This window comes from Mustela erminea, chromosome 12 (genome assembly GCF_009829155.1).
Source record: "Mustela erminea isolate mMusErm1 chromosome 12, mMusErm1.Pri, whole genome shotgun sequence".
Taxonomy (NCBI): domain Eukaryota; kingdom Metazoa; phylum Chordata; class Mammalia; order Carnivora; family Mustelidae; genus Mustela; species Mustela erminea.
This window is the reverse complement of record NC_045625.1, coordinates 10,270,688-10,284,788: the sequence shown is the minus strand read 5'-3', so window position 1 is coordinate 10,284,788 and position 14,101 is coordinate 10,270,688. Positions and strand designations below refer to the sequence as shown.

Genomic DNA, 14,101 nt, shown 5'->3' with positions numbered 1-14,101 from the left:
CAGGGATGAAGGCGGGTGAGGGGTAGGGGTCATTGTGAAGTTGCAAGGGCTAAACGGGGCACTCACCCATCTTCAATCAACATGGGCGTGCCCAGTGGCTCCAGGTCCTCGGCTGACACCAGCTGGTGAATCAGACTGTATGACTGGGGATCCAGGCTGCGAGCTTGTGGGGGCAGGAGTGGCGAGTGGGCAGAATAGCTAAGAAGGTGCGGTATGTATTGATAGTGTGGAGGCACAGACATCCCCATGTACTGCTCCCTGAACGCCATGAATCCATTTAGTTCCACAGACCTACTGAAGAGAAAAGTCTCATGTCAAGCAGAACCATGGCAGGTCTACTGTCTGCTCGAGGTGGCTAGGGAGTTTTTTGGCCATGCAGTCTGTCTTCCTCAGGGATATAATTAATGGTTACATGCATGTCTCCCCCACTAGACAGGGACTCTTTGCAGGAGTGTATATGTGTGACTTATCACTGGACACCCAGGACCTGGCAAAATAGGTACTGAATAAAGAGTGGTTGAATAAATTCTTTGTATAGGTGTCACGTTTAAAGAGATTTTAATGGATACTCACAAACTATGACCCACAAAGGTGGGGGTATATATATTTTTTTACTGCTAGGAAAACTAAGGCATAGACAGGCTAAGGGCCTTGCCAGGCCATAAAACAAATGCAGCACCTAGCAAGGAATCTGACATGGAATCTGGCAAAGAATGTGGCACGAACTTTCCTAAACATTTAAAGGAAGGAACACCAAATGAATAAAAAAGGAACCACCAAATGGATAAAAGTTACAACAAAATAACCAAGAGAGAAGCAGATTCTTATCTTCTTCTCTTTCCTGGAGAAATCTAACCACTCTGTCACCTAAAACAAAAATCCTCACCTAAAATCTAAAATCCTATATGCATTTGCTGTAACAGGGGTTGACAAACTGTAGCCTATGGCCCATTTGGTAAATAAAGTTTAATGGAACACAGCCACAATCATTTATATAGTCTCTAGCTGCTTTTGCTCTGTAATGGTAGGGCTGAGTAGCGAGACCCAGACTGTGTGGCCCGCAAAGCCTAAAATATTTATTATCTGGACTTTATAGAAAAAGTTTACCAATCCGTTTCCTATAAGAAAGATTTCTGTGAAAAAGGAAATCTATCCTGGTAGTTGATGGCTACATTTTTTATATGTAGCGACTAACTTAAGATAATATTCTTGAACCAAGAGTCTCCAAATTAGCATTCAATGATAGCAGCAAATTTAACTAGCTTAAACATTTTCAGTTTCTTAAAACTTACAAAGTGAAAATCTTCACTCTTGCTGAGACAGAGAAATGAGAACTTAATTCAATATTGTCAATGTGGTTTGTTTTATTTCCGTGATCAATGTGAGAGAAGAGCTACATTTAAAATGGTATTCTGCTAGGTAAAGAACGTCTGGGCACAGGCGGCAGCAATATCACTTTATTAGCCTGCAGAAGAGAATGCTGACATTTTTCAAGGTCTTTAACAAAAAGTAGGCTGTGAAATGCTGCTCTGTGTCATCCCGGCCCCTCCCCAAAAGACAGAGGGAGCAAGAGTGTAATGGCTGAGACAGACTGGCAGGAATACCTAGCCCAGAGGTTCCCTGTGGGTCTACTCTTTGGGTGGTCCTAGATGATACTGGGTTTGCCTTAAAGCTCACCTGGAGGACAGTGTGGAGCCTGGTGAGGGCTGGTTGCTCTCTGAAGCCCTGTTCCCAGGGGAACTGTGGTCGCTGTCACCATGGTTGCTCCAGTGATTGGCTTCTTCCTCAAATTCCTGCCCAGACATGATCCTTTCGATCTCTTCCTCCGATATCTTTGATAAGGAATTGATACATGTTAGATTGGGTGCTCGGGATAGCCTTTGTTTCTTCTTTAGGACCAAGAATTCATTTAAACCTCATAAGGATTCCCAGAACTCTCTAGAGAGATACCCAGATTCCCTCCTCTCCATCTCCATACTCCAGGGCTTCTCACTCATCTTAGGACAGCTCAGTTGCTTGCTTCCCAGCACCGTGGCTCACTATGGCCTTCCTCTTGTCCGTTTACCCTCCTCTCAAGCCACAAAGCCGCCACGTTCTTCAACACTCTTTGAGTCTATTCTCTCCTACCCCCGAAACACTACTCTTCAAGAACAAACTCTTGCGTGCCTTTTAAGACACAATTCAAATGTCACCTTCTTTGTGAAAACTTCTATACTACTTAGACAAAATTTTAGGTCCTTCCTCTATCCCCTTCTAATTCTGTGTATTCTGAGATAAACAGAATAGCACAGTAGTTACGAGGATGAATTCTAGAGTCAGACCACCTTTGTTCCAATATAGTTTCTGCTACTTTCTAGTGGTACAAGTCATTAAACTATTTGAACTTGAATTCAAAATCTGAACAAAAATTATCCATGTCATAGAGAAAATAATAGTATCTGTCTCATGGAATTGTTGTGAGGATTAAATTAGTTAATATATCATCACATGGTTAGAAAAGGGCTTAACCCATAGCAACAATTATGGAAGGCTGACAATGTTATCTTCATCATCACTGCTGGTTTTTTTTTTTTTTTTAAAGATTTTATTTATTTATTTGACAGAGAGAGATCACAAGTAGGCAGAGAGGCAGGAAGAGAGAGAGAGAGGAGGAAGCAGGCTCCCCGCTGAGCAGAGAGCCCGATGCGGGACTCGATCCCAGGACCCAGAGATCATGACCTGAGCCGAAGGCAGCGGCTCAACCCACTGAGCCACCCAGGCGCCCATCACTGCTGTTTTTTTATAGCACTTATGGCAATGCATCATAAAAATACTCTCTATCAGACCTAAAGCTATAATAAAACCCAGAAGAAAGTACTCAAAGAATGCACATTGGATAAATAAACAAATGTTCACTTATTAAGTACTGTCCATGAAACTTCACAAGGATTTTCAGGATGAGAAAGACATTCCCAAGCCTAAAGAATAAGAAAGAAGAAATTTTAGCTTAGACAAGTGAATTGACTTGCCCAAGAGCACAATGTGTGCCTGCATCTCAGGAGGAGTTTAAGGAAGAGGCCAAAGTACCCAAGTATTCAGTCCACGGCTCCTGCTACTATACTGTAAAGGGAGTGAATAAATACATCTTCTATAAAGTGTTTAACTCCGAGTTGAAGCCTAACTGCTAAACTCAGCACAGGATGAGAGTGAACAGGAAGGAGTGAGGGCCAGATAAATTTTTATTTCTTGCTCCTATAGAAAGCCTGGGAGGACCTTTTCTTTCAAGTCCATCTGACTCAAACCTACATAACTCTTTGTTCCAGCAGCCTGTGAGGAAACCTTGAGCTACTCTGATCATCATCAATACAGGAGGCATCTAGAACTGGAAGCCAGCCAGCACACAGGACTTGAGAGGGAAAACATGAAACATTTAACTGGTACAGAAGTTGAGCGATTTGTCTTAAACTTAGATTGTATACTGAATTACGGGTAGTCTTTGTTTTGTCAATAACATGTAACAAAACAAACAAACCTTTTCTTTTAGGGATCTTTAGAACACTGAAATCTCAGATGTTATAAGACATGTAAAGACAAAAGACGCCATCAAACTACAAGACATCTACAGAGACCCTGACTGAAGCAGCCTCAGTAATGGTAGTGAGAGCAGTTCCAGAGCTTGGAGGTCATGCAAGCACTTGAGCTGGGTGAAAAGAAGCGGTCCTAATAAATCAGATTATTCCAGCTGGGAGCCAAAGTTGGACTGCATCTGTTCCTCCCTATGGGTCCCACAGGACGCTGGGCAATCACTGTTAAATTAAGGGGATAGAACATATCAGGAGGGCTTGTATCTAGGTTCAGATCTCATCTGTCATTTTCTAACTGGGTGCGTATGCTGGCACGTCACTCAAGTTCTCTGAGCCTTAGTTCCCTCCCCTATAAAATGAAGCTAGTGCCACCTACTGAATAGTTTGGGCTCCCTCTTAGGGTACAGAACTGAATCAGTCAGACTTGAGAGGCTAATCTAAGATAAAGTGATGAAGTGCACAACAGGTACTCAATACATCGTAATTTTATCCCTGATTTTTTTTTTTAAAGATTTTATTTATTTATTTGACAGAGAGAAATCACAAGTAGACGGAGAGGCAGGCAGAGAGAGAGAGGGAAGCAGGCTCCCTGCCGAGCAGAGAGCCCGATGCGGGACTCGATCCCAGGACCCTGAGATCATGACCTGAGCCGAAGGCAGTGGCTTAACCCACTGAGCCACCCAGGCGCCCTATCCCTGATTTTTAATTATAATTAAACATAGTTAAGAACTTGGGAGATTGGGGTGCCTGGGTGGCTCAGTGGGTTAAAGCCTCTGCCTTCGGCTCAGGTCATGATCCCAGGGTCTTGGGATCGAGCCCCGCATCGGGCTTTCTGCTCTACAGGGAGCCTGCTTCCTCCTCTCTCTCTGCCTGCCTCTCTGCCTACCTGTGATCTCTGTCTGTCAAATAAATAAATAAAATCTTAAAAAAAAAAACAAAAACAGAAACTTGGGAGATCACAGCTCTTTCTTCCTAACACTCCCTAAAAAGTAAGGAAAAAAGGGAAAATTATATGCTCAGTATCAGAAAGTCAAATGCAATGACATATGAAATCAGTTTCTCTGAGCATCAGCTCCCTCCATTCTAGAAAGAGCAGAAAGTCTAGAGACGTAAGCGCCTGAAGATCCCTACCACGGTGGGAGAAGAGTACTCAAAAGACACTGAGTAATGAATGCTGAGAAGATTTTTCACTGAGGAAACACTTAAGAATTCTTTCCAATAGATAAACTTTTTACTACATCTAAATATAAAAAGAATGACTACAAATAAAGGCTATACATGAAAAGTCTACACTAACATCATACTCAATGAAAAACTAAAAGTTTTTTCTCTAGGATCAGGATCAAGGCAAAAATGCCCATTTTCACCATTTCTCTTTAACACAGTACTAAAGTTCCAGCCATTGCAATTAGATATGTAAAAGAAATAAAAAGCATCTAAATCAGAAAGAAGTAAAATTATCTCAGTTCACAGATGACATGATCTTATAAATAGAAAACCAAAAAAACTGTTAGAACAAAAGAATTCAGCAAAGTTTCAGGATACAAAATCAACACCAAAAAATCAGCTACATTTTTATATAGTAACAGTGGATCTGGAAAGGAAATTAAGAAAACAATCTCAGTTACAATAGTATCAAAAAGAATAAGATACTTAGGAATAATCCTAACTAAAAGGATGAAAAGACTTTAACAGTGCTGAAAGAAATTAAAGGCATACTGGGGTGCCTGGGTGGCTCAGTCATTAAATGTCTGCCTTTGGCTCAGGTCATGATTCTGGGGTCCTGGGATCAAGCCCCATATTGGGCTCCCTGCTTGGCAGGAACCCTTGCTTCTCCATCTCCCACTACCCCTGCTTGTGGTTCCTTGTCTCGTTATGTCTTTCTCTATCAAATAAATAAATAAAATCTTCAAAAAAAAAGAAAAAAGAAAAAAGAAATTCATAGATTAAAAGACAATTATTGTTAAAATATCCATACTATCCAACGTGATCTACAGATTCAATACGATCCCTATCAATATTCCAACAGCATTTTTGGCAGAGATAGAAAAACAAAATCCCAAAATTCATATGGAAATCCAAAGAACCCCAAATAGCCAAAACAGTCCAGACAAAGAACAAAAAGCTAGAGGTCTTACACTTTCTGGTTTCAAAACATATTAAAAGTTATAGTAACCAAAAGAGCATGGCACTGGCATGAGGACAGGCCTATAGATCAATGGAACAGAATAGAGAGACCCCAAATAAACCCACGTATATATAGTCAAAGCTGCCAAGACTACGTAAGAATAGTGTCTTCAACTAGCAGTACTGGGAAAACTAGATATTCATATACAAAAGAAGGAAATTAGATTCTGGTCTTATACTTCATACAAAAATCAACTCAAAATGGGTTAAAGACTTAAATATAAGACCTGAAACTATCAAAGTCCTAAAGGAAAACATAGAGAAAAAGCTTCTTGACATTGGCCTTAGCAATGATTTCTTCAATATGATATTCAAAGTATAGGCAATAAAAGCAAAAATTGACAAATGGAATTACATCAAACTAAAAAGCTTCTGCAAAGCAAACAATCACAAAGTCAACAGGAACGTACAGAATGAGAGGAAGTATTTGCAAACCATTTATCTGATAAAGGTTAATATCCAAGAGATATCGGGAATTCCAACAACTCAACAGCAAAACCCCCAAATAACCTTATTTAAAAATGCAGCACCTGGGTGACTCAGTCGATTAAGTGTGTCTGCCTTTGGCTCAGGTCATGATCCCCAGGGTCCTGGGACAGAGCCCTGCATCAGCCTCCCTGCTCAGTGGGTAGCCTGGTTCTTCTGTATCCCTCTGACTGTCACTGCCCCTGCTTGTGGTTTGCCTCTCACTCTCTCTCTCTCTCTGTCAAATAAATAAATGTAGGGTGTCTGGGTGTCTCAGTCATTAAGCATCTGCCTTCGGCTCAGATCGTGATCCCAAAGTTCTGGGATTGAGTCCCCCGTCAGGCTCCATGCTCAGTGGGAAGCCTGCTTCTCCCTCTCCCACTCCCTCCCCATTTGTGTTCCCTCTCTCGCTGTGTTCTCTCTCTGACAAATAAATAAATAAGATCTTTAAAAATAAATAAATAACATTAAAAAAAATTAAAATGGGCAAAAGGGACACTTGGGGGGTTTAGTCAGTTAAACGTCTGCCTTTGGCTCAGGTCATGATCCCAGTGTCCTGGGACTGAGTCACGCATTAGGCTCCCTGCTCAATAAAATCTTTAAAAAAATAAATAAAAATGGGCAAAAGATTTGAATAGACATAAAAAAAAAACCTTCTCCAAAGACATGTAAACAGCACAACCAACATGTATATGTACAGATGCTCAATATCACTAATCAGAAAAATGCAAATCAAAACCATAATGAGGTAGTGCTCACAACTACCCAGAATACCATTATCAGAAAATAAGAAATACCAGACAAGATACAGAAAATTGGAACCCTTATGCACTGCTGGGTGGGAATGTAAAACGATAGGGCCACTACGGAAAACAGTATAGAGGTTTCTCAAAAAATTAAAAATAAAACTACCATATGACCCAGTAATCCCCCCTTCTGAGTATTTACCCAAAAGAACTGAAATCAGGATCTCTAAGAGATATCTGCCCTCCTACATTTACTGCAGTATTATTTATAATGGCCAAGAGATGGAAACAATTTTTTTTTAAGATTTTATTTATTTATTTGACAGAGATCACAAATAGGCAGAGAGGCAGGCAGAGAGAGAGGAAGGGAAGCAGGCTCCCTGCTGAGCAGAGAGCCCGATACGGGGCTCGATCCCAAGACCGAGATCATGATCCAAGCCGAAGGCAGAGGCTTTAACCCACTGAGGCACACAGGCGCCCCAGAAACAAATTTTTATATTATTTTATTTATTTATTTGACAGAAAGAGAGAGAGATCACAAGTAGGCAGAGAGGCAGGCCTAACCCACTGAATCACCCAGGCGCCCCAGAGATGGAAACAACTTAAATATCTGTTGATGGATTAATGGATAAACAAAACATGGTATATAAATACAACAGAATATTTAGCCTTAGAAATCCTAGCATATGCTACAATGTGGATGAAGCTTAAGGATATTATGCTAAGTGAAGGAAGTCACAGAAAAACGAATACTGCATGATTCCACTTACATGAGGTATCAAAAGTAGTCAAACTCTTAGAAAGAGGAAGTAGAATGGTGGCTGCCAGGGACAGGGAGAAGGGCAAATAAGGAGTTGTTGTTCAATGGGTATACAGTTTTGGGGCCCCTTGGTGGCTCAGTGGGTTAAGCCTCTGCCTTTGGGTCAGGTCATGATCTCAGGGTCCTGGGATCGAGCCCCGCATCGGGCTTTCTGTTCAGCGGGGAGTCTGCTTCCCCTCTCTCTCTGCCTGCCTCTGCCTACTTGTGATCTCTGTCTGTCAAATAAATAAATAAAATCTAAAAAAAAAAAAATGAGTATACAGTTCCAGTCATAAGATGAAAAGGCTGTAGAGATCTACTGTATAAATGTACGTATAGCAAATAATACTGCGCCATATATTTAATTTGTCAAGGAGATAAATTTCATGTTGTATGTTTTTTACCACACACACCCAAAAGAACACATATGGGTACAGACCAAAATAAACTAATTTTTATTATAACATGAATAAAAATGTTTATTTATCTATTTATTAAAAATATTTTATTTACTTGACAGATCACAAGTAGGCAGAGAGACAGGCAGAGAGGAGGAAGCAGGCTCCCCAACTGAGCAGAGAACCCAATGTGGGGCTCGATCCCAGGACCGCGGGATCATGACCTGAGCCGAAGGCAGAGGCTTTAACTCACTGAGCCACCCAGGTGCCCCAAAATGTTTGATTAAAAAAAAAAAAAGACATGAATACAGCACATGCCCACAGCCCGACTGAGTGCATATATGTGCTAGGAACTGTCCCATATTTCATTGGCATATGTCTCAAAATACCTACAAATTCCTGTCTTTCTCTCATTCCCTCACATTCAACTGGATAAATCCTATTAATTTTTCCTATTACATCTCTCCTGAATCTATTCTCTCCCCTTCAAACTGTACTACCATTGCCCTACTTAAAACCACTATCTGTATCTCTTAGCTGGACTGCTGTAAAATCTTTGAACTGCTTTTTCCTCTGCTTCCAGTTTCATGGACATTTACCCAGCTCCTCAGAAACCACTTCTATTGCTAGAATGATCTTTCTTTTTTATTTTTATTTATTTGACAGAGATAGAAAAAGAGAGCAAAAGCAGGGGGAGCGGCAGAGGAAGAAGGAGAAGCAGACTCAACTGAGCTAGGAGCCCAATGAGAAACTCGATCCCATGATCCTTGGATCATGACCTGAGCCGAAGGCAGATTGCTTAACTGACTGGGCCACCCAGGTGCCCCTTTCTTTTTTAACTGTAATTTTATAATTTCTTTTTTAAAATATTTATTTGTTTTAGAGAAAGAGAGCATGTGCATGGGGGCAGAGGGAAAGGGAGAGAGAAAATCTTCCACAGAAACCCTTCTGAAAAAGGAGCCTGATGTGGGCCTTGATCCCACAACCCTGAGTTCAAGACCTGAGCTCATGGGTGAGTCACTCAACCATGGAGCCACCCAGGTGCCTCTAGAATGATCTTTTTAAAATGCAAATCTGACCATGTCTCTCTCTGCTTAAAAGCTTTTAGTAGTTGCCTCTTGGTCTAGAGCAGCAATAATCCCCGAGGCATTGTCCTGCTCACTGGTGTGCTGAGGGATTTACTTGTTGGGTCATGAACAGATCCAATTTTCTACCTTCATGAAGTTCTTCTGCTGGCAAGTGAGAACAAGTTGGCGTAGGCTGGCCCTACAAAGAATTTACCTAAGCTATAATCAAAAGGCCATTCTTTAGAGAACAGATTCCACACTAAAGGAATCTGCCTTCTCTTCTGCCGCTCCATTATATGTGCCCAGTGCTCCAGCCCAACTCCATCAACTTCCTGTGAGTCCTTAAAGATTCATCTTGTGGTCTTTTTACTGTCTGTTCTGTCTAGCAGTAATAGAAGATATTTGGCTCCACAACCCTTCCCAGCATAGCTAATTCCTCCTTTTCCTTCAAGACTCGGTTCAAACTTTACCTCCTCTAGGAAGGCTTCCCTAAATGTCTTCAGTTCCCAACCACGTTCCAATTAAAAAACAAACAAACAAAAAAAACCACAAAAAACAAACAAACAAAAAAGAAAGTCCCTCCTTTCTGTACTCTTTGAGCATCCTCTGTTACCATTCACTATACTCGGATGTCTAGTCACACATCTGTCTCTCCCACTAGACTGAGTTCACAGTACAAAGGACCTTCACACAGCAAGTACTATTTAAGTATCGGTGGGATAGAATGGTTATTATTAATCCTATTCTACAAGTAAGGCAATGAACTTTCCCCTGATGTATCTTTAGAGACATTGAACAGCAAAGTAGTCTTACTTATTTCTGCCAGGCTAAGTTATCAACAACCTTGAGTGACTGACATAAAAAATCCTCTGGATGGTTTAGAATCAGAATTAGATTCATTTCCTGTGAAATCCTTGGGAAGGATTGAGGGAATCGCAAGAAGAGCTTTCATCATTATGTTGCATATTTAAGATCTTCAAAGCACTTTCATAACCAGGCTCTAAAAACCATTTTACAGTAATGAAAGCAAGATGGCTCCCCCCATCAGGAGATGAGAGGATCAGGTAAGTAGCTACAGGAACATCAAAAGCACTGGGCTTCCAGGACAGATCACAAGGACTGAGGCCTAGAACTCACCTGGACGGGCCCAATGCTCTTATTTCGGCCTCCAGGCATGCCATCTTCTCTGATTGCTGGAAGGAAACATAAGTCAAGACAGTCAAAAGCATACCCACAGAAATCTAAGCACAGAAAGAGAACTTACTTGGCCAAAAGCACAAGGCAGTAATTGGTGAAATCAAGATTAAAACAGAGGTCTTTCTGGACCCAAAGTACATACACTTTGCATTATTGTAGGCTACCTCATAAGCAACAGATTCTTCTGGGCCCCCAAGGCAATGGACACATACTGCACACCTGCATACATTTAAAATGCTCAGCAAAGGTGACGGCGTTATTAATAGTCCTGTGCACAGTTATGAACATCTCACCAGGATGATGCATCTGAAGGCTTCAGTAAATTCAAAGAGAGGAAGAGAAAGAACACTTCCATTTTTATTATATTTTATTTTTTTAAGATTTTATTTGTCAGAGAAAGAGGGAGCACAAGCAGGGGGAGCAGCACACAGAGCAAGCAGAGGGAGAAGCAGGCTCCCTGCTTATGGGACTCGATCCCAGGACCCTGGGATCGTGATCTGAGCTAACAGCAGATGCTCAACCAACTGACCCACCCAGGCGCTCAGAATATTTCCATTGTTAAAGAAAGTTTTTTGGGGGGCACCTGGGTGGATCAGTGGGTTAAAGCCTCTGCCTTCGGCTCAAGTCATGATCCTAGGGTCTTGGGATCCAGCCCCGCATCGGGCTCTCTGCTCAGCAGGGAGCCTGCTTCCTCCTCTCTCTCTCTGCCTACCTGTCTATAAATTAAAAAATAAAATCTTTAAAAAAAGAGTTTGAGTCTAATTTTTAGGATGAGGAGAACAGATTTTTTTAAAATTAACCAACATTTTGATCTGACTGGTTTCTCCCTACAAAAGCAGTCAATAAAGGGGTGCCTGGGTGGCTCAGTCGCTGGAGCATCAGACTCTTGGTTTTGGCTCAGGTCATGATCTCGGGCCCTGTGTAGGGCTGTGCATGGGTGTGGAGTTTGCTTGGGATTCTCTCTCTCCCTCTGCCCTATGTCCCCATCCAACGTGTGTGTGTGTGTGTGTGTGTGTGTGTGTGTGTGTGTGTGTGTGTGTTTGTGTGGAGAGTAGCAAGAGATGGAACTTGGAAGTTGAAGAGGCCAACTGGGACCAGATCAGAGATAGCCTTTAATGTCAGGGTAAGAGTATGAACTTCAGCAGAAGCAGCTGAGGGTAAGATGGAATGCAGAGGATGTGGTCAGGTCGGCATTTTTGAAAAATCTTTGTGATGGCTGCTGTGGAGGCTAGCTTGGAGGAGGCAATGTTAACAACAGAAGATAAGCAAACAGCATCATATGACAGTAAGCTCTGCTATATATACATATACATATATAACTAATACACCTTCTTCCAAAAAAATTAACATGAAGAATCTAGAAAGTCTTTGGGGGCAGGATTGAGGGTTCTAAGCATAACGCTCAGTTCCCATGGTAACTGAAAGTCTAAGAGGAAGTTCATTTTCCTTACACATTTCAGAATTAGACAAGCTTGTCTAAATCCCGTTTTGGGGGCACCTCTGTGGCTCAGTCTGTGAAGCGTCTGCCTTCAGTTCAGGTCATGATCCCAGGGTCCTGGAATCAAATCCCACACAGGCTCCCTGCTCAGTGGGGAACTCACCCCTAACCCCACTAGTGTGCATTCTCTCACAAAAATAAATACATTAAAAAAACTTTTAAAAACAAATAAATCTAGTTTTTGCCTGGTCTGTGTAACTACAGGCAAATTTCTTCACCTCAGTTTCTTGAAGAATAAAATGGGGCTACTGGACCCTATCTTATAGGTTTTACTGGGGATTACATATAAAATAACATAGCTAAATCAACAAGCATAGGGCCTGACACATAAACTAGGAATTCAGTAACTAATCCTTCCCTCTAACCAGCCTCTTTTCTATGTACACAGTAATTAAAAAAACCAAGGTTCTATTCCCAGCTTTGATGGAGACTTAACGTCTTCATCTGTGAAATAGAGATAACATAGTCTTCTTTACAAGGCTGCTGTGAATTTGGAGTGGGAAACATTCACAGCTTATATTAGAATCAGATGCATACTGGTTTTTGTCTGGAGATCTCTTTCAACCTAACTGCAAGCTCTAAAAATCCTTAAAATTCCCTCTCTGCTGTTCTAGAGTCAATGATAGACTTTAGACACTTCTATACCAATACTGAGTTTTCTATGTTTTTGCCTCAGCTCACAGGTGCAGAATAAAGATCTATCATCAGCAGATCCAACACTGAATACATTTTACTTGATATCTCACTCTCACTGTCTTGGAGGTGAGGAAGGAACTCAACAGGTTTTTCTTTTCTTTTTTTTTAAGGGCCACAAATCTTAAAGATTTACAACTTACCAATTTTTTGTTCTGATATTTAAAAGCTCATGTTATCTCTCAACCCTCCCACCCCTTGGACTAAGGAAACTCACATATGATGGACACGTACTGTGTTTTAGGTACCATCTTGTATAAAACAAACCCATGAGGGAAGTGTCAGTATAACTCCCATTGAACAAATGAATATAAGGCTCATAAGAATGAACTATTTTGTTTACAGTAACAGAAACTAAACAGCAGAATCAGAGTTGGACTCCAGACTATTAGATTAAGACCAGGCTTCTTTCCACAACTACTTTTCCCCATAGTATGTCTATATACCACGGCTGCATAAACTCTTAATTACACTACCCTAACATTCATTAAAATACACTGATTTTCCAGCCACTGAGGTGGTAAAAAATTCCCTTTAAAAATTAACTTTGATTTTCTTAAAATTTGATTTAAAGAAGAATATAGGGGCACTTGGATGGCTCGGTTGGGTGTCTGCCTTCAACTCAGGTCAGGATCCCCAAGTCCCAGGATCAAGCCCCACATCGAGCTCCCTGCTTGGTGGGGCATCTGCTTCTCCCTCTGCCCCTCCTCTGGCTCGGGCTCACTCTCTTTTGCTCTCTCTCTAATAAATAAAATCTTAAAAAAAATATAAAGAAATAAAAAACAGTACTGGTTTAGTCAAAGATGGGAAAATCTGTCAGGATGGCATGAAACTGTCTTAAGTGTGGGAAATAATACAATGTGTCACAAAGCCCCTGTCAAAACAAAAACTTGGATCACAGTTTAAAGCTTATAATGTATTCACATATATGGTATCACATTTGATTCCTGGAAGGTCTACATTATTATTATCCTATGTAGTATAGAGATGAAAAAGCCTGAAGCTCAGAGAGGTAAAGGGACTTGTACAAGACCATTCAGGGAAAAACTGACAGAGTGGGGAATTTTAGCTTAGGTTTATATGTATTTTCTTAACTACTACTTCTGTAGCAGTTTCTGTATCTTAGCTATTTCTAACTTTTCTTAACTCTGATTCTATATGCTATACTGGTCTAAGAACAAGTTTCTCAACAGGGCTGAAAATCTTTCTGATAGTGAACTGATCTAGAAAAAAACAAAAACAAAAACAAAGGGCTTCTGGGTACAAGATCACAGGATTGGTTTTGCTGTATCTCTTATCCAGGTCTGAGTGGCAGCAGCTATAGTTCTTCTACCTGCTTAAAAGAAGTACAAATACTTTTTCTGCTGTAGAACTCATGTATCTACCATTTCTCACTTAGGCTTAGGCGGCCGAACCAAACCCCAAAACGGAAAGGAGAGTAAGATATAAAACTAACTGTATCAAAGTCCTGCTCAAAATGCATTGGTG

General features: G+C 41.0%; 1 protein-coding gene across 4 annotated transcripts in view; it reads right to left on the bottom strand.

The window, feature by feature from the left end:
• NR6A1 (nuclear receptor subfamily 6 group A member 1) overlaps positions 1–14,101 on the bottom strand; it is a 228,704-nt gene that overhangs the window by 20,034 nt on the left and 194,569 nt on the right. For 3 of the 4 annotated variants that reach the window (XM_032306651.1, XM_032306653.1, XM_032306654.1), the window contains 3 exons: positions 10,363–10,418; positions 1,678–1,832; positions 67–294 (listed from right to left, as the gene is read on the bottom strand). In XM_032306651.1, coding sequence (XP_032162542.1) covers positions 67–294; positions 1,678–1,832; positions 10,363–10,418 — 439 coding nt within the window. The remainder of the gene's footprint in view (positions 1–66; positions 295–1,677; positions 1,833–10,362; positions 10,419–14,101) is intronic. The other variant, XM_032306652.1, reaches the window with a different exon arrangement.